The 20,842-nt window shown below is 40.1% G+C and overlaps 2 protein-coding genes and 1 long non-coding RNA gene across 3 annotated transcripts; 1 reads left to right on the top strand and 2 right to left on the bottom strand.

Annotated features, from left to right (window-relative positions):
• Nucleotides 1-6: 6 nt before the first annotated feature.
• Nucleotides 7-2,272, bottom strand: LOC133906166 (uncharacterized). Its single transcript, XR_009907740.1, has 4 exons — nucleotides 1,492-2,272; nucleotides 1,204-1,297; nucleotides 432-1,122; nucleotides 7-311 (listed from the first exon to the last, which is right to left on the bottom strand). It is a non-coding gene; the product is annotated as an uncharacterized LOC133906166 (long non-coding RNA).
• Nucleotides 2,273-3,659: 1,387 nt separating this feature from the next.
• Nucleotides 3,660-4,765, top strand: LOC133906165 (zinc finger protein 7-like). Its single transcript, XM_062347971.1, has one exon. It carries the CDS (start codon nucleotides 3,900-3,902, stop codon nucleotides 4,443-4,445), a length of 546 nt encoding a protein of 181 aa, XP_062203955.1. The 5' UTR covers nucleotides 3,660-3,899; the 3' UTR covers nucleotides 4,446-4,765.
• A 2,043-nt stretch (nucleotides 4,766-6,808) lies between these two features.
• On the bottom strand, nucleotides 6,809-9,389 carry LOC133906311 (cyclin-A3-2-like). The gene is made up of 7 exons (XM_062348179.1): nucleotides 8,612-9,389; nucleotides 8,270-8,502; nucleotides 8,023-8,175; nucleotides 7,881-7,914; nucleotides 7,492-7,641; nucleotides 7,269-7,403; nucleotides 6,809-7,183 (listed from the first exon to the last, which is right to left on the bottom strand). Exons 1-7 carry the CDS (start codon nucleotides 9,068-9,070, stop codon nucleotides 7,112-7,114), a joined length of 1,236 nt encoding a protein of 411 aa, XP_062204163.1. The 5' UTR covers nucleotides 9,071-9,389; the 3' UTR covers nucleotides 6,809-7,111.
• Nucleotides 9,390-20,842: the final 11,453 nt, after the last annotated feature.

Below are 20,842 nucleotides of genomic sequence, written 5' to 3'. Positions count from 1 at the left end.
ATCAGTTTTAAAACATGGTCATTCAAAATCTACAAAAGGACCTTATGGCCAACTTTTGGATTCTTAGTTATAAAAACAGCTTTTGATTATCAGAATCGCTTTCATTCACATCAAAAGCTAATCTCACGATCAGCCTTCTAGAATCAGCGTGTTTGTTTTACCTTTTTATCATGGGGCAGAATCCAAAATTAAAAGCTGAAACAAACTGGGCCTAAAAATACTTGCAGCTAGATTCCATTAGTTGGTACAGTACATGATCGCACCAGGAGTATTGTTGCTTATCTCCACTCTGCATTTGTTCATGAATGAAGCTGATGAAAAATCATCGAGTCAATCATGAGGCTCTTTCACAGAATGAGCATTAGAAAAAAGCTTCCATTAGCAATAAGATTTTACAACAAAGAAAATATCAGGCAATGCGGTATGCTCACCGAGATCATCCATGATTTCAGTTCCCAACAGCAGCAGTGCCCTCTGCTCCAGCGATTGAAGCCATTGAGGAATGCTTCTGAAGTTCTGATGGTTCACATTAGCCTCCTGGCTCCTGATCCAGATACCGATCTGATGGTTAACATTACCAGTGTGGCCTCTAAAGTCCTGATTGTTAACATTAGCTTCCTAATTCAGAGATGGAGACAATCTGATGGTTAGCATTACCCTTATGAATTCTGATTCAGCTAATATTTCCGTAGTGTCCCATTTTCACACATTAGCAATATAAAAACCTCAGTTCCGCTTGCTACAGCATGGCAAAAGAGAATTCATCGAGGTGCCCTTCCTGTCTGCCATCAGTATCTCACTTACCTCCATTCTTTTCATTTACTGAGAATTCATCGAGACTCTATCAAGCTTGAGTAAGGTGGGAAGATGATGCCCATTAGAACAAGTGAATTTAGTTGCTTATGAAATACTCCATATCAGAGAAAATACAAAGGTAAATACGTAAATACCTAGTACTTACTAGCACCATGGGGAAAAGTAAATAACACATGGGTAAAGAAGTTACTAACCACGGGAAAAATGAAAAATAATCTGCATATGAAAAGCAACCTCCGTAGTTCAGATTAGCCGAGCAATCTGCATATGAAAAATATCCTCCCGTGTTCAGATTAGCCAATCGATCTGCACATGAAAAGCGTTAGCATGTAGTGCAAGACTCGGCTTCTGTAACCTTTAACAAGCGTAACTGTCACTGAAAATTACTGTCCAACGTCTTCACACGCCTCTGCATCTCATCCCCAATAGCTGCATGCATCTTCAGGGAGAGGTCCATGTTCTTCCAAACAATCTCAAGCGCCTATAAATCATAATAAGAGAACGACGTGTCCGTCCTTAGCGGTTCGAGACTTCATGAATCTTTTCAATAGACATATCTATAAATTATAGATCTAGCGTACGTCTTATAATGTATTAAGTGTACATTTGAACGTTAGGTGAGGTACTATAACTAATACTTAAGTGTTAAGGAAAAAAAAAATGTCAATGTCTTACCAGAAAAGCGGCTAATATGGACACTAGATCGAGTTAGGTTCATGGAGACAAGCCTGATCAGGTCCAGATTTTCTTGCACCCATGTCAACCACTCTGTACTTGGCTGCACTGACCAACCATGCACCACGTCGCCAGTAGACGTCTCTTGCCTCTTTTTCCCTGCGTCTAGACATCCATGAGGTCTTCTTGTTCAGGATCCATCCTACGTTTGCTGTTGTGGCTGAACATGATCCAAAGAGAGGAGACTTTTATATGACTATATGCATCTGCTACCATCGGTGCAGTGTCTGATGAGTCACCAATCCAGCACATGAAATGGCAGACAACAGTAACTGTCGAAGAAACTCCGAGAAAATAGAAATTTTATCAGGGACGAAGCTTAAGCTGAAATGACACTGATGTCAATTCGCTCTATGTTTAATAACATATACAAATTTATATAGTCGATATGAGCATGCTACTGGTAAAAAAAAAATCACTCCAGTGTCGTTGCACCACCCAAACTATACGGAGATTCGCCTCTGATTTTATGTGCCTTTGGGAATAAGAAATTTGACCTATCCTCCCATTTGCTCCCTGTTAGGAATAGTTTTGCTCATTTATCACGTGGGCTGACGTCTAATCAGTTTGGAAAAATTGAGCAATTGCCCTCCCTCCGAAGATAGTAATATCTAGAAAAAAATCGGATTTTTTGCCACCATCACATTCAGGTTATAGCACCCTAGACGATCACAACAACAGCTGGAGTTAAGACCATGGTGCAAGTTACAGGATTGAGGATGGCAAGTTGATAATGATACCTGAAGAAATGACATCAGCGCAGCACTTGCAACAGGGTAATCAAACGACGTGTTCCTATTCAGGCTAGAAAAAAGCAATGATCAGGAACAAAGACAAGGACCTCACCTCACCACAAGTAATGATCAAATAAAGAAGCAAGGAGAGTGGACAAACAAAAGGAACTAGATACCAATGGGTCCCTGAGAAATTGTGCTTGAAAAATGCACGTAGATCTGCATAATCTTACAGACAGCGACACATGCTGGTACTGCCCCCTGCAGATATGGTTAACTATGTGGAAGGAAGGAACCCTAGGTGCCTCTCCTTTCTATCTCTTCATCAAGTTGACTCGGTATCAAGCATAAGCTCTATCCGTCCCAACAAAGCATCCAGATCCTGACATCATCGTCGCCACACTTGCGCAAACAATGGAGAGCAAGATGGTAAGAACTCAGCTTCCAGCTCCTCTGCTACCTAAAAAGTACAGGTGGTCAGCTTCCAGTGCACTTGCGACAGCAACAGTCCCCCACTAAAGCAAAAGAAAATGGACACCTGATTGGGAGAACAGCATATGGACACAGTGCATCTGCAGTATATAACTCAATTATTGGGTCTCAAAGGGATAACACTATCATTAAACGATACTATTGGCCTCACCGTTCCAGCTTTAGTTAGTTCTCACTTTGTGAGATCAGATGGTTATAATATTGATAGGAGAAATCCATAAAGCGTGTATGTTTTTAGAACACAATCTTTGAATAATAGTCAAGAATAATGATAAGGTCAGTAGTATTACTGTTGTCGCCTGTTTGGCTTATTGTGGGTTCTGACCTAACAATCATGCTGTTAGTGCAAGCAATTGGTTTCCAGAAAAAGTTAGCTATGTCATCGAAATTCAAAAGGTAGGAGAAAGATTGTGTACAACTGTTTCAGCAGTGTACCTCACACAATGTTCAACAATAATGCATAAGACAAGATTGCAGTTGCAGGATTGCCTGTTATGGCCTAACTTAGTAGTCATTCTAGAGTCTGAAACTGTCGGCATTCCTGATAAGACAACCCCGAAATCCTAACAAGATTCATGACTTTGTGAATGGAAAATCGCTTTCATCACCCCCTGCGGAATAGCCAGATGGCACCTGTATGAAGCATACTTGTCAATGGGAGAAAACTTTGGAAATATCATGAATTGTACTGCCATTCTGTTTTCTTTTAGAAATAGAATAGGGGTACACACATCAGTTAGTGATATGGTGTGAACCTAGATATCAAATCACAATGGCAAGTGGAGGAAAAGATGACAGAAGCATGCATTGCCCTTCGACATGTAGCACCACAACAATATATATGCATGGGCCAGACAGGAAAGGAAGAGGAGATAAGCAACTAGATAGATATCCACTAACTCCAAACAAAGTTCTTTACCACGAGATTCCTCACAAAGACACTCCACAAACCTCAATTATTACCCCCCAAAGAAAAATCCCTGCCCCTTCCTACTCCTACCTCGTCCTCCTTTATAAAAGAAACTGCAAACGGGTTTCGGTGCACCATACATGAGCTGCGACCTAAAGCAAGAACAGGTTGCAAACCTAGAACAAAAGCCAAAAACACTTGCATGGTAGGAGATGGAGCAGGCAGATGAGGCATCAGTGAACAAGGAGAGCTCAGAGCAGCTTACCAGTGAGCAAGATGATGGCACGACATGGCTGAGCCTCACGCTTGGCGCCAACGGATCACCGGAAGCGGCAGTAAGCTGCTCCGGGTCTGAGCCCAAGCCTTCTGCTCCACACAAGGTGTTCTCCTGTAACTTCTGCATGAGGAAGTTCTTCAGCTCGCAGGCGCTGGGTGGGCACCAGAACGCCCACAAGCGGGAGCGCAGCGCCGCGAAGCGCTCCTACCTTGCTCAGAGGATGATCATGGGGCTGCCACTCGAGGCGCACGCCGCCTTTATGCACTCCCTGAGAGTCAACCCGAGCTCGGTGATTCAGAAGACAAGCCAGCAAGCGCAGATCAGGACGGGAGCAAGATTCCATGAAGGTGGCATGACTTGGGGGGCGATTTCCTTCGAGGAGGTACCGAATTCGGCATGGCCTGGGAGTTTCAGGTTAAGAACGCAACCTTCAGAGAAACCATTAGAACAAAGTAAGATAGACTTGAACCTCAGGCTTTGATAGGTTGGTGTACCTAATTTGACCAGTGCATAAGCTCCTCAAGTTTATCTGCTGAATAAATTGGTTTGAAGATGTGATAAGGTTCCAGCTCATCATCAGATAAAAAATCATATGGTGGTACTGAATTTTGAAGATACTATTGTTCTTTGTGAATTCATAGTTGAATTATTTGATGGTATTGCAATGAAATGCTCCTGTAGCTAGAAACTTTATTTAGTCCGGTTGACATCAGTTTAAAGAACCCATGTTCGGCACTTCCTATTAACAGCATGTATCATATCCTCATCAATTTTATGCCATGTCACTTTTTGTTTCCATTACATAGCAAGACCGGAGTATTATCCTCTAGAAAAAGGATTGAGTACAGTAATTGTGCAGAAACTGTAAAAATTCTCATGCCTAACAATTTAGGATCAAAATAACACACATATAAGACAGCTCTTGGGCAAAAACTGCAAAAGAAGCAGGAAAACCTGAAATTAGAAAGAGAGTCACATAAACTTTAGTTATTTTAGACATAAACTTATCACAACAATGTGGCGTCTGAATTCATGTCCCCATTTACGGCAGAACAATAGCAGGAAGTTAACTGAATCAGTTGCCTTATAAGAAGAATAAGGTATCTTGCAAGAGTTGCATACTGGCTATTGTCAGTTCTGAATCCAAATGCATTAGGTAAACGAAAAGCATGTTCAATGCTTCATATACACGGAATAAATGATAACTGACCACAGATCACTGAAATCTCACAACAGCACCTTAACAGAGACAATGGTCTGAACTCTGAAGCAATTTGTGCAAATTTTGTTATGTTCACAACATAGGACGGCAATTCAACCTGTGATGTTGTATGACGCTGAATGTTAACCAACTAAAAGGTGATATGTCCAACAGTTAAGTATATCAGAGATGCGTATGTTGCGATAGATTTATGGACATACAAGAAAGGATCAGATTCGAAATAACGATATACGTGATAGGGTAGGGATAACCTAATTGAAGAAAAGTTTATCTAACATCGGTTGAGATGATTTGAACATATTCGACGGAGGCCTCTAGAGTCACCTGTGCATAACGGGATACTGAAGCGCGCTGATAATATGAAGAGAAGCAGTGTTCGATCAAACCTAACATGAGAAGAGTATGTAAAGAGAGACATGAAAGAATATAATATCCTTAAAGAACTGTTCGCGGATAGAAACGCATAAAAATTAGCAATTCACGTGTCAGAACCATAAGTTATGCTTCAATCTCCTTATACTGTTATTATTTTTTACTATTACTAGTATCTTTATTATCATTATTATTTTCTTATCATCTTTTTAGTTAAATCTTATAGTTTTATCTCTAATCTACCGTAACTTGTTTGGAACAAAAGCTTTGTTATTGTTTGTTATGTTCACAGCGACCATATTCCAAACCAAGGGCGGAACTGGGTTGGCCCAACAGCTGAGGTCACTCAATGGATTTCTTCAGATATGCATCTAAGCTACAACCTAGACCATGGCCTAATTGTGCCACTCGGTGCAGTTGGCCACGACTTGGGCCATGGCTCCAGTTGCTGGCAAATCCACCCCTGTTCCAGGCACACAGTCAACACGTCACTTGAGATATATTCCAAAAGGCCATTTGTCCCAGCGAACTAGCATGCACAACATTATCACAATAATCAATATTGGCGTTGCAGTAAGCAGATAATTGTGCTGCAGGCCAACTGACAAACATCCATGATCCATCTGAGACCAGCATCTTGTCTACATATCATGCTTCAAGAGCTACCTCAAGAACTACTAATCTGCAATACATCAGTGTTCACTTTCGAACATATCCATACAATTAAATGAAAACTGCCAATAATTTTCTAACCATAGTCATGCAGAAGCTCCCGACAATAGGTTATGTGCATGCATTAATGATTAATCAGCAATGACCAGAACTCTAGGATTTTGATTCAGAAAGAATAGTTACAATAATAATCGGCCATATATTACCACATTGTCCAAAACACGCATATCGCCGAAGTATAACAGACACTCTTATTCTTACATAATGTTATTTAGGCCAATTGTTAATTCTGCCCCTGCATATAAGAAAAGGTACTTTACACACTTGACTGGCAATAGACGTTGAAATCAATCAGATGGAGGAGCCTAACATCATCTCCAACCGATTTCCGTTAGAGTTCAAAATCCCTTCACGAAGAGATCTTTTTCACTTCAACGCTCAAAAATTTTACTTCACGGTTCTCGTCATTAAGAGATTCCTAAAACAGAATTCTCTCTACTTTCCCTTCATAAATCACTTCCAAGGGAAGCTATTAGAGATAAGAGAAAATAAAGAGAATAAAAACAGAAAGGGGAATCAAGAGGGAACGAAATGAAAGAAATATGGTTGGAATGATCTAACATATCGAACATTACAAATTTGTGGCCAACAGGCCAACGCAACACGTTCTAAGATATGATACAAAAGTACAATTCACAAAACAAAAGAATGCCTGGCTCCTAATAGTGATTCAGTGACTCCTAAATGAACCCCCAGCATCTAAATAGCTTTCAGCACCCTACGTCACTAAGAAGCAGCTCCTTGACAGTAGTTCTCCCCTATCCCTAAGAGCTCAAGAGAGCTCAGATTGTTTGCCTTACAGTGGCGCAGTCCAAGAAATGCTACTCTGACAGGTCTTTGAGGTATGAAGTAGGGATCACAACAGGAGGAAGCAGCGTTGATACACATTTGAACTGTTCCAAATGATTGCAGAATTAGACCAACACTGCCGTTATGACATTAGTATTAGAAAGATTACATGACTTCAGGTGTGCATACCTTGTGTTGCTTGTACTTGTCTCGAACTGCCGTTGATGATGAGCATCTCCTATTGAGCTGCAAGTCATGTATGGCTCTGATGCAATCCTTCAGATCTGAAACCTTGTAGCCTGTCACCTTTTGCAATTTCTTGCTCTAGAACCACATACGACAATTAGCCTTGAGAAACAGAAAATCCATGGGTAACATTTTAGACATCAAGAAGATACTTCTTATTTCTTACCCAAGGATTGGTGTCTGGATCAATGGTCAGCCTAGCAACGAACACTGCTGAAGCAGCAACCACTGATGGCACGAACCGGAGACAGCCATAGTCCAGTAGACTCAGCTCAGCAAGGTAACTCCCCAAGAACTCCAATAACAAGATAGAGCGCTGCAACAAGTATGTAACGAATAAATCAGACATCGATGTCCCGATGAAGCAACTGAGCAAGAACTCAAATGGTTGAAATATGACAAATTTGATGGGTCAGTAAAAGGACTCCATGGCAACACCTCCATGGAGGAGTGAGCCGGTGGGGGTTTTCGATACCCCCACCCCGCACCCTAAAAGGACTCCAAAGAAGTCCGCGCAGTGGGGAGGCACTTGTAAAAAAAAGACGGGTCAGTAACCTTTTTGTCCTCAAGGGAAGATCTCGTGAACCGCCTGAAATCAGCGATACAAAGGAGAAATAGAGATTTCATTAGTCGCGTGTTCAGACGAATGCAATCACTGACAGAAACTTATGAACTTCTTGGTCAGCTGGCGTGCCACCTTAGGAAGGTCTTGATGGTAGGATTGCCCAACTCGAACTTGAGGAGCTTGAGTATGTTGCTCTCCATCTTGACAAGCTCCTGCTTGGTGTAGGTGTTGTCTGTGATGTAGCAGAAATCCTCCACGTGCGGCGGGCTGATCTCCTCGTACTTCCTGCGCCACCCAAACAACCACAACCCGACTCAATACTCAAGACATTTCGAGTTCCAAACATAAGCAAAGCAACCAAAAGGTAGGCTGTGCTTACGCAGCGATGAGCGTGGCTGCGACGCCAAGGAGCTGCAGCTTGTCGCGGCTGAGTGCATTGGCAGAGAGGAAGCGGTCGATGTAGGAAACGGCGAGGTAGAGCGTGTCAGCCACTAGCTTGTACTCCTCGGCGACCTCGACGAGCCAGTCGACGAGGATGGTGCGCATGTTGGCCGTGACGTCCACCTGCACCGCCTCAATGTAGTCCGCTCTTGGCCGCCGCCGTGGCTCCAGCTGAACCACCAACCCCCCATCCAGAGCAAACGACCGTCAGATCACTCGAACCCAATGCCGAGAAATCCAATCGGCCCAAATGCGAAGAAAGGAAAGAAGAGTGGAGTACCTCAAGGGAGCGGAGGTAGGTGTAGATGTCGGAGGCGTAGGACCCGCAGAGTTGGGGATCGCCGGATGCCGCATCGGCGGCGGCGGCGGCGCGAGGCGGGGAGGACGAAGCGGAGCGGTCGGCCTCAGCTGCGGCGGGGGCGCGCAGCGGGGAAGAGGACGAGGAGGAGTTGGAGTCTGTCATGGCGGAGCGGCGGGCCTCGGCAGCTGCGGCGGAGGCGGCGGCGGGCTTACGGGCCTCCCCCGCGCTGCGCCTGGCGGGCTTGGAGGGCTTGACGGGGTGGGAGGGCGCGCGGAGGACGCCGGCGTTGGAGAGGGTGGGGAGCTCCCCGAGTGCCACGCGCTTCCGCTTGGCGGCGCCGCCGGCCGCGGCCTCGGTCTCAGCGGCGCGCTTGGCCGCGGCCCGGGTGAGCCGTGGCCCCGCGGCTGCGGCCGGGGCGGCATTCTCCTTGTCGGCCATCGTCGTCGGCGGCGGCGGGCTCCGGCTCCTAGGGTTCGGTCTTGGGCGGCGACGGGGGAGGAGGGGAAATGGGGAACGGATCGAGGCGGCGGGGGAGGAGGAGCGGTGGCCGCCAAAGCGCGAATTCGAACTGGAGGGGGGAGGAAGCGGCGGTTCACTGGCCGCTCCGTCGCCTCTGACCTGAAACCCGGCGGGATCGAGCACGAGGGTTTCGGCTTTTCGGCGACGTGGGTTTAAAAATTAAAAATTCGGGAGGGGAAACGTGCGAGCGTTTAGGCGGGGCGGCGGGCAAAAATAGAATTCTGAAAATTCTGAGGCGCGTCCACAGCGTTGGGCTTTCGGAGGCCCGGCAGCGGGGGGGCCCACGTGCCCATCGTGGGCCCGAGCAGAGTGGGCGAGTGAGAGGACAAGATACGCCTTTTGAGTCTGAAGGCGGACACTACATTCCGAAAGCAATCTAAAGGTGTTTGGACAGTCATACATAACGATAATCAACAGCTTCGTTGCTTCAGTATCAACTAATCATCTAATATACTTATATTCGTGCACAATCATCTAGCCCTTTACTGTGCTGGCGCACTAGGGAGCCCCCGAGCCTCCTTTGGTTATGATGGTGAACTTACCACTTGATTTTAGATTTTGTTCATGTTTGAATTTATTTTTATTCAAATTAAATTAAAAAGAGAATATCATATTAAATAATAAAAATACTTATAAATGGATCATTACAAAGAAACTTACTTTTTCCCCAAATAACCTGGGATTGAAAATATTTTTATAAATTAGTACATCACATCAGAAGAATATTAGTAAATTTTTCTAGATTTTTGAGAATTTATTTGAGGTATTAAAAATTATTAGAATTTATAAAAGTAAGCTTATTTAAAAAATTAAGTAAATATCGGCTCATGCTTTTTAGATTAAAACAGGTTGCCAGTGAACTCTAGTTTGTTTATAAAAACGTTTAGAATTTTTAGACTATTTTTTACTGTCAAATAAAATCGAGAATTAAATAAAAATATATAAACACACGTACTAGCTTGCTTATAGCTTCCTTCCTTCCGTACGTTTCGTTGCTGTCTGTGCAATGTATTCAGCACCTCAGGTACCGAATATAGTCTGTTTTCGACATCTGAGGTGCCGAATACGATACACAGTGCCGTATTCGGCACCTAGATGCCGAAACTATATTTTTGGTAAATAAGATACTGAATACCCATACTAAATTTATAAATACGGCGATATATTATCTATTTTTTAATATATGGTACATATATTATCTATTTTTGAATTTTGGCCGTATTATGTTCTGATGTTCTGCATGCTTTTTATCTTGATGGATATGTATTACTGTTGATAAGCTTGATCATTGGCCCGCTATTGCATTTGTCCTCTACTAATTTACCGTGTTTGTGTAGATCTCTTCTCATAAAAATTGAAGAATATTATACTAGTATAGTAATGGAAGAATATTGAGCTCAACTTAGTGATATTCTCTTTTCTTGATGTGTTTTGCATTTTTTTACCACTATGCTTATGTAAAATATTGTTTCGAAGTTTAAATTAGATGATTATTTGTTTAGTTTGTTGAGGTCCAACCCCCTCTAAAATTTTATATTAGATGGAAGTTAAGTCTCAAAGTCGTGGCCGTTCAATAGATGGAGCAGAATCTAGACCAAAATACCCCGGTGGTCAATAGGAGTGCATTACTGGTTAGGGGTATTTTGGGGACAATCTAGAAAAAATAGGAATTAAGTTTTCTATGCTATAAATAGAGGAGGTTGGCTGGTTGAGGAGGATGATCCATCCTTTTTAGAGACTAGAGCTATGGTTTTAAAAGGAGAGAGATATGTGCTTAGCCTATGTATTATGTGAGAGTTTTTGAGAGAAAATCTTCTTATAATCTGCTAAAAGAGGGCTGACCTCTGTGGTTCAATGAAGGAGAAAGATTTTTAAATGCTTGTGTTCATCTTCTTCTAGTCTACTTGTTTTAGTTCCCTTGCTTTGTTGTGTGTTTCTCTTTTTGGAGCGATTTTAGTTTTTCTTTTGGGCTGCAGTTTTTCTACCCTTATGAAGTTGATTTTCTGTTGCTAGGGGCATAAAATAACGTGTACAATAGCTCAAATTTGGATATCGTATTCTCTTCCCTTTTAAGTCATCAATTTGGAGCGTTTCTTCACCTGGTGTCCATCTTTTTGAGTTTCTTTTAAAGTTGTAATTATTGACTCCAGAGCTACGGTAATATGGAGAAGACAAAATTGTTTGAAGCACGCACAGAACCCGCCTAGATTCATAGATTAATCTTAAATATAACCATGTGTTCATATCTTATCCATAAAGTCACAGATTTTTTTATTCTTTCCTTTGATTCTCAAAGTTTGCTTTCGCTTATGTGCTTTGAGGTGCATTGGGTGATTCAATAGTAAAAGACTATCAAAATTTAGAAAGAAATTTTGTAAAGTGACTATTCACCCTCTCTAGTCGTCATTTTTAGTCCTACATGTACATATTTATATTCATATAAAATGGATGAGTCAATGATAGATCCAAACGATTCTCGTCGTACATCTTACATGATTAAACAATTTATAATCAAAGTTGGTCATGTCTCCTCCCCTCTCAATTGTTTAGAAATCTCTAATCAATTTAAAAACATGTAATTAATAGACACTATCAGCATTAAAAAAAATTAATACACCATTATTTTCTTGTATCTATATCGAATAACTTGAATCAATACATTATCAGCTTTTTGTTTTTCAACTAGTTTTTCTCATAACTTTTTTTGCTTCTATCCTAATATTATCGATTTCATAGGACACTAAGAGAAGGAAGTAGAACGTATCTAGTCGAGCTCCGATCAACGCTATCATTAGGGACCTATTGCTTACCTATTTGCTTTTGAAGATCGCCAACACGCATCGGATGTGAAGTCATCCACACTGCCAGCAACCATGGCGACCTGAGGGATATCGCTTTGGTCCTTCTCAGTGAAGAATTTGGCCTCTACCTATGACCCATGGTAGTTGCACATTGGTTCTGCTCAGCGCATGTCCAGTCCAGTTGTTCAGGACTTGGTGTGTGATGGGTCAAAACTTAAACTCGTCGGTTAAAGATCTCTACAAAATGCAAGTTGTAACAAACCTTTGCTTCCCTCCTTAATGCAATGACACACAGTTATTATACATATTCAAGAAAAAAAAACTTGCAGATTAAAGTTTAGACTCCAAATGCATGAATTGCGCCTTAATTTCCCTTTGGGTTTCGATCACGAAACATCAACTGGTTTGGATGAGATGATGATCCATTCCGTTGCAGATCAACAGGACAACAGGGCTCTCCTTCGAAACTCACAATCACATGACAAAGACATCAGCGTTTAGGCGGGGCGGCGGGCAAAAATAGAATTCTGAAAATTCTGAGGCGCGTCCACAGCGTTGGGCTTTCGGAGGCCCGGCAGCGGGGGGGCCCACGTGCCCATCGTGGGCCCGAGCAGAGTGGGCGAGTGAGAGGACAAGATACGCCTTTTGAGTCTGAAGGCGGACACTACATTCCGAAAGCAATCTAAAGGTGTTTGGACAGTCATACATAACGATAATCAACAGCTTCGTTGCTTCAGTATCAACTAATCATCTAATATACTTATATTCGTGCACAATCATCTAGCCCTTTACTGTGCTGGCGCACTAGGGAGCCCCCGAGCCTCCTTTGGTTATGATGGTGAACTTACCACTTGATTTTAGATTTTGTTCATGTTTGAATTTATTTTTATTCAAATTAAATTAAAAAGAGAATATCATATTAAATAATAAAAATACTTATAAATGGAGCATTACAAATAAACTTACTTTTTCACCAAATAACCTGGGATTGGAAATATTTTTATAAATTAGTACATCACATCAGAAGAATATTAGTAAATTTTTCTAGATTTTTGAGAATTTATTTGAGGTATTAAAAATTGCTAGAATTTATAAAAGTAAGCTTATTTAAAAAATTAAGTAAATATCGGCTCATGCTTTTTAGATTAAAACAGGTTGCCAGTGAACTCTAGTTTGTTTATAAAAACGTTTAGAATTTTTAGACTATTTTTTACTGTCAAATAAAATCGAGAATTAAATAAAAATATATAAACACACGTACTAGCTTGCTTATAGCTTCCTTCCTTCCGTACGTTTCGTTGCTGTCTGTGCAATGTATTCAGCACCTCAGGTACCGAATATAGTCTATTTTCGACATCTGAGGTGCCGAATACGATACACAGTGCCGTATTCGGCACCTAGATGCCGAAACTATATTTTTGGTAAATAAGATACTGAATACCCATACTAAATTTATAAATACGGTGATATATTATCTATTTTTTAATATATGGTACATATATTATCTATTTTTGAATTTTGGCCGTATTATGTTCTGATGTTCTGCATGCTTTTTATCTTGATGGATATGTATTACTGTTGATAAGCTTGATCATTGGCCGGCTATTGCATTTGTCCTCTACTAATTTACCGTGTTTGTGTAGATCTCTTCTCATAAAAATTGAAGAATATTATACTAGTATAGTAATGGAAGAATATTGAGCTCAACTTAGTGATATTCTCTTTTCTTGATGTGTTTTGCATTTTTTTACCACTATGCTTATGTAAAATATTGTTTCGAAGTTTAAATTAGATGATTATTTGTTTAGTTTGTTGAGGTCCAACCCCCTCTGAAATTTTATATTAGATCCGCCACTGCACATATATATAATAAAAGTATGATATTATAAAAGAGCTTTCAAGACAAATCTATATATATAATTTTTTATATTTCTAAATTAAATATTTTTAAAAGCTATTGATGGTTAAAATTTCAAAATTTTGATTGAATCTTAATCAAAGCATGGAGTGTTTGTAACCGTCAAAGCCAGCGCATTATCCAGAAGTGGACACATGTGCCACAGCCTACAGCAGGCTACCACCACCAGTGGGCAGTGGCTGGCTTCTCCAGTCAACCTCGCATGATGCGTTGACCAGGATTCGACATCAAGTTGGTTGCTGCTACCTAGTACTCTTTCAGGCGCACACAATCGCAGAAGGTTGTCATGGTTTAAGGAGAGAGCTGAAGCAGCCCTCTCCTCTCCATGGCATCAGTTTCAGCAGGGTACCTTTCGTCTGGTTCGAAAGGGCAGGCAATGAGCAACACAGTAGGTTGCGCCGGCCCCTTTGCCATTTTTTTCCGAGGGAATACGGCAGGCTTGCGCCGATTTTGTATTAAGATACTAAGTTGATATGTATCGTATTTATGTATAACGAGTGATTGATATATGTGCTGATTTAGTTTGATATTTGTTTGAACTTATCTATGTTTGAAACTGATCGAAGTTAGAGTTGAAGTTGTTTGTTTCAGAGTCTAGGAAAAATATGCTTATCGGACAATCCGGTGCGAGATAAGTTATTCTCACCGGATAGTTCGATGCTCTGTGGAAAGACACATCGGAGCATTTTTATCCGGTGGTAAAATTTGAATGTCGCACCGAATGGTCTGGTGATGGGCTTAGAGAACACCAAAGCATTTAACAGAGATGTAAGTTTTTAATATCAGAGCTAGTCTATTCACCGAAAGGTCCGGTATTGAGAGGTTTTAAACACCGGACTATTTAATATAGATGTTGCAAATTGGTCTGTCTGGTGTTGTACACACCAGACAATCTGGTGATGGGTATAACTGAACACCGGAGCATTGCTGGAGCATTTTTTTAGAGGGGCTTCAGAGCAAGAGGGAGAGTACACACCGGATGGTTCGGTGCTTATACTGATGTAAATGTCGAACCATCTGGTGACCATATTTTTTTGTTGTGATTTTCTTTTTAGTTAGGATTTAATTTGGACTAACTTGTGTTGCAGTTGCATAGATTTGGATATGCATGTTTGATTGCCTAATGATGTGCAAGTATATGCAACTTGGCGATCGACGATGAGGTGATCGGGGCTAAGTGAGAGGTTTGGTGTGAGATAATCGAGGAGGCCAGTGAAGTCAAGAGTGATCCTAGCAGTACACGTGAAGGTCAAGCAAAGCACGAGGGGAATGTTGAAGAGGACGTGTTAACAAAGTCAATCGAAGGGGATACCGGTGCAAGTGACATAGTGGCCCGAGGGATCAAGAGCGGAAGAGACTTGCTGGTGGTCAAGATTGTAAGATGGAGGACACGCGTCGACATTGAAGCACTTGCTTGAGGCAAAGCAAGTGGCAGCTAGTTATGCTTTGAGAAACGTGCTAGGGTTTCATGGTTTGATCTCAAAACCGCGGGAGGACTGAAGAATCACGTGGCATTATCGCAAAGCTTGCGTCGAGGCGAAGCTAAGTCGTAAAGTTGTGGCCGTTCGATAGATGGAGCAGAATCTAGACCAAAATACCCCGTGGTCAATAGGAGTGCATTACCGGTTAGGGGTATTTTGGGGATAATCTAGAAAAATTAGGCTTCAAGTTTTCTATGCTATAAATAGAGGAGGTTGGCTGGTTGAGGAGGATGATCCATCATTTTGAGATACTAGAGCTATAGTTTTAGAAGGAGAGAGATGCGTGCTTAGCCTATATATTATGTGAGAGTTTTTTAGAGGAAACCTTCTTATAATCTGCTAAAACAAGGCTAACCTCTGTGGTTCAATGAAGGAGAAAGTTTTCCAAATGCTTGTGTTTATTTTTTTCTAGTCTCCTTGTTTTGGTTCCCTTGCTTTGTTGTGTGTTTCTCTTTTTGGAGCGATTTTAGTTTTCCTTTTGGGTTGCAGTTTTTCTACCCTTATGAAGTTGATCTTCTTGTTGCTAGGGGCATAAAATAACGTGTACAATAGCTCAAATTTGGATATCGTATTCTCCTCTATTTAAGTCATCAACTTGGAGTGTTTCTTCACCTGGTGTTCATCTTTTTGAGTTTCTTTCAAAGTTGTAATTATTGACTCTAGAGCTATGGTAATATGAAGAAGACAAAATTGTTTGAAGCACACACAGAACCCGTCTAGTTCATAGATTGATCTTAAATGTAACCATGTGTTCATATTTTATCCATAAAGTCACAGATTCTCAAAGTTTGCTTTCGCTTATGTGCTTTGAGGTGCGTTGAGTGATTCAATAGTAAAAGACTATCAAAGTTTAGAAAGAAATTTTGTAAGATGCCTATTCACCATATCTAGTCGTTATTTTTAGTCCTACACATATATATCTATATTTATATAAAATGGATGAGTCAGTGATAGATTCAAACGATTCTCGTCGTACATTTTACATGGTTAAACAGTTCATAATCAAAGTTGGTCACGTCTCCTCCCCTCTCAATTATTTAAAAACCTCTAATCAATTTAAAAACATGTAATTAATAGACACTATCAGCATTAAAAAAAATTAATACACCATTATTTCCTTTTATCTATATCGAATAACTTGAATCAATACATTATCAGCCTTTTGTTTTTCAACTAGTTTTTTTTCCATAATTTTTTTTCTCCTATCATAATATTATTGATTTTACAGGACACTAAAGGAAGTAGAACGTATCTAGTCGAGCTCTGATCAACGCTATCATTAGGGACCTATTGCTTACCTATTTGCTTTTGAAGATCGCCAACACGCATCACTGCCAGCAACCATGGCGACTTGAGGGATATCGCTTTGGTCCTTCTCAGTGAAGAATTTGGCCTCTACCTATGACCCATGGTAGTTGCACATTGGTTCTGCTCAGCGCATGTCCAGTCCAGTTGTTCAGGACTTGGTGTGTGATGGGTCAAAACTTAAACTCGTCGGTTAAAGATCTCTACAAAATGCAAGTTGTAACAAACCTTTGTTTCCCTCCTTAATGCAATGACACACAGTTATTATACATATTCAAGAAAAAAAACGTGCAGATTAAAGTTTAGACTCAAAATGCATGAATTGCGCCTTAATTTCCCTTTGGGTTTTGATCACGAAACATCAACTGATTTGGATGAGATGATGATCCGTTGAATAGGACAACAGGGCTCTCCTTCGAAACTCACAATCACATGACAAAGACATCAGCTCCCCGTGTTCTTTCACTTGCAAGGGAAAATTCCACAACATGATAAGTACGTGTCGTCTATTTTGATCGTGTATTTATGTTGAAATTTGTATTGAAAGGTTAGGTGAAGAAAAAAAAGCATAAAGTGGATGATATAATCAACTGATGAATGAGAAAAGATGGACAATCGAATTAGATGATGCATTTGTTGTGGTGTTGTATTTCTGTCTTCACTTGCTGTGCTCCGCATGCAGTTGTGCGCCTGCACGTAATCTGGTCCAACTCCCCAGAAGGAAACAGAACATCACAAAGTCGTGCAGTTTCAGGTGGACGGTTTTTTAGCCTTCTATTTTGGCATCTGTAGTTCAGAGGTCTGTACAATCTAAAATTCGGAGTCCTCTGCGAATCTATCATTCACATACTACCGTGGATTTCAGGGGCCTAAATCAACTGAATGGAAGCTCACGCATGGATCCGACATATGAAATATCTTGGTTATACAGGATAATACACTAAAGGATAGTACGTGAAGTATTTCAGTTAATCAATTTAATCGGGGAAATGGGATTGGGCTTCCTCCCCTCCCCTTTTCCCTTTTCATGCCAATACAATGCCCCAACCTCCCAGTCCCTTTTCGTAGCTGAAGCGTCACCAGTCAGGTGAGCCTGGTCCAGCTTTTGCAGCTACACGTCCAAGGGAAAAGACGCAATTGTCATCTACTGAACCACCCTGGAATGGAATATGCTTCTGAACTTGTCAAAATGTGAGCACATTATGCACTACCAATCTAGCATAGCATGTGAGTACCATTTGGCTCTTGGGCGAGCACAGAATCGATGCTCACTGGTCAATAGTCACTAGTCACTACCCTTTGGGTTTTAGGTGTAATGGATTAGTCATGAGTTAATCTAGTTGTAATATATTTACTCAATTCTGAATGTTACAATAACTATTTCATGATTCCATATATTTTTAGAAGACAGAGGAGCATGTAATAAGACTAAAAAAACTGGCTTTATGATTTTTGAATTAAAAAATAATTAACTATGTATTTAACTAGGTTTAGCAAATAATTTTTCTCGTAGAAAATATACAACTTTTTCATGAGTATAAATTTTTTATCATGTAGATCATGTTACAAGAAAACTAAAAAAATCGTTTCACTTGATTTTAAGCTCAGATGAATTATTTATAGATTTTACAAGGTTGAGCTATTTTTCTGGATTTTCTTGAACTTTACTGAAATTCAATAAAAACCGAACGGTTTTCGATAGAATTTGAGCGGTTTTCGACCACAAACGAAATGCGAGAAATGCGGTCGGTTTTCGACATAATTCGGTCGGTTTTTATAGGAATTTGAGCGGTTACCAAATGATCGATTCGATCGGATTTTGCCTTGGTCAAACTGGTTTGACCAGTTGAATTTGGTCAAATTCTCACTGATTTTTTACTTCATTTCACAATATTTGTGAATTTTGGAAATTTGCTGGGGTCTGGTTTTTGGATGTCAAACAAATTTGTGAACCTAACCCAGGATACTCTGGTCGTGGCGCTACGTCGTCGGACCTTTATCGTTACCCATGCTCAGGAGGGACTATGCCAGAGTGCAGATGGCCGATGACTTATCATTGAGATCAAGAATAGATAGCAATATATATTAGAAAAGACAATGAGACTATAGAAACTAGATAAAACGAAAGGTAATATAAATTGTGTTTGATCGATTGGATAATGATTCTCAATCGATCACGACTCTCTCATATTTAAAGGAAGGTAGATCTTAGCCGTAAGATATCAGGACTTTTAATTCAAACCGAGCAAGACTTACAGATATGATTCGACTATGCCACGTCACTTAATCTCCAAACTTTCTATAACTAACATATCTTTCCCAATCAATCACGTAAACTCCTATATATTTACCCAAGTATCATTTATTGCAGTTCAACCTTCTTGATTCGACTACATGCTCAACTCGAATATCTGCTCACGTACTATCTTCTCGATCTGACTACCTGCTTAGAGACCAATTGCTCGATGCATATATGTGATCGAATCCATCCAATTCGTCCACATGTTCGAAGACCAACTGCTAAAATTCACCATGTTCATGAGATCATCGTGGTCGTTGGTCACGTTCACTTACTCGAAGATCACCTCCTACGTATTTTACCAGGTCCAAAAATATCACGTTGAGTCAATCATCATTATAATGATCACTATAGATATCAAATCTCGTCATCAATAAGTTCATTGATATATCTCTAGTTTTAAGTTTGTAATTCAGATGTGATATTGAATTAGAGAGATTTCAAAATATAAAACTAAATTCATATGTCTTTTAGGATTCGACACTCACAACTCAATGACATGTGGGGTCACTCTATGTCAATAACATGCGGTGTAGGGTGTCAAATCTTGAAAAGCGCATGAAATTAATATTATATTCTAAAATTTCCCTACTGAATTAATGTCTAAATTATTATAGGTAAAATATGCAAATACTGCTCCTGATTCTTGCGGTGAAATTTGCATAGACTCGTGAGGAGTTCTTGTGTTCACCACGTTCCCGGGAATCCTAATACCGTGGCTTTGTTCCAAACTCTCTCTCCCCAACATATCTAGCTTCTTAAAAGCGATGGCTAACAATCCACCAACATATAGAAAAAGTGCCATTTGGTACTTCCCCATAAAGCTAGGACCCCAACGCCGGGATTTTTAGTGGGACACGATTCAATTGGGACTACATTTGTCTTCTTTTCTGGTACATCATATAAATGTATGTTTGGTGATATCTACGTGTACATAGGTCTATCCTTGTGTTTGACACGATACAGTACAATTTGACGTTCCAAGCGGTCATAGGTAAAAAAAAAAGCTTAGCATCAACCTATATTTCTTGGTAAATTGAATAAATTGCACGCAGAAGCCACCGGCTATAAATAAATAAATTACTCCATCCAATTCTAAATATAAGTCCATCTAACTATATTCTGATTTTTTAGCTTTGATCATCAATATGTAAAAAATCATATAAATTGATATGCAAGATTGATGTTATTAGATTTATCATAAAAAATACATTCATAATATATACTCTCTTCGGTCACGAATATATGTTGTTTTAGAAAAGATTTGGCTAAATTTTTAATTTTTTTACTAACAATAGCTTTCAAAATATTTAGTTTAAAAATCTTAAAATTATATATACATATTTATCTTAAAAATAATTTCATAATATTACAAATTCAATAACTTTTATAAATATATTTTGATAAAAAATCGCTATCCAAAACGATATGTATTTATTACCAGAGGGAGTAGCTATTTCTACTTAAAATAATATATTTTTATAAATATTATTAATCAAAATATTACATTAGAGATAATGTCTATATGATAATAGACTTATATTTGGGACTAGAGGTAGTACTGAATTACAGAACTTGTAAAAAATTCAACTATGCCAAAGTCCGAAGCTAAGGCCCTCTCCAACAGGATCTGCAAATTTGAGGATTCTTAGTGCTACAGTACTTTGCGGGGTACTGTACCACTAGAAATTCGTCTTCAACAGAGTCTGTATTCAGTGATACAGTATTGCTACAGTGTTAGGGATAGGGGATGTTATAACAGTGATAGAGGATGCTGTAATAGTATTTTGAGAATGAAAATTTAAGGTAATTGTTGAAGATGGTCTAACACAGATTAGGATTAAGGCCCGCATAAGTGACAAGTGTGTTACCAGTCGCATATAATCC

Source organism: Phragmites australis, chromosome 23 (genome assembly GCF_958298935.1).
Source record: "Phragmites australis chromosome 23, lpPhrAust1.1, whole genome shotgun sequence".
In the NCBI taxonomy this organism is placed as follows: Eukaryota; Viridiplantae; Streptophyta; class Magnoliopsida; order Poales; family Poaceae; genus Phragmites; species Phragmites australis.
This window is presented reverse-complemented; position numbering and strand designations above follow the sequence as displayed.

Coding starts and splice junctions, on each gene's coding strand:
- LOC133906165 (XM_062347971.1), top strand. CDS start 3,900: ATGGAGCAGGCAGATGAGGCATCAGTGAACAAGGAGAGCTCAGAGCAG.
- LOC133906311 (XM_062348179.1), bottom strand. CDS start 9,070: ATGGCCGACAAGGAGAATGCCGCCCCGGCCGCAGCCGCGGGGCCACGG. Junction 8,503..8,611: donor CCTACCTCCGCTCCCTTGAG/GTACTCCACTCT, acceptor TTGGTGGTTCAG/CTGGAGCCACGGCGGCGGCC. Junction 7,915..8,022: donor ACCATCAAGACCTTCCTAAG/GTGGCACGCCAG, acceptor CGCTGATTTCAG/GCGGTTCACGAGATCTTCCC.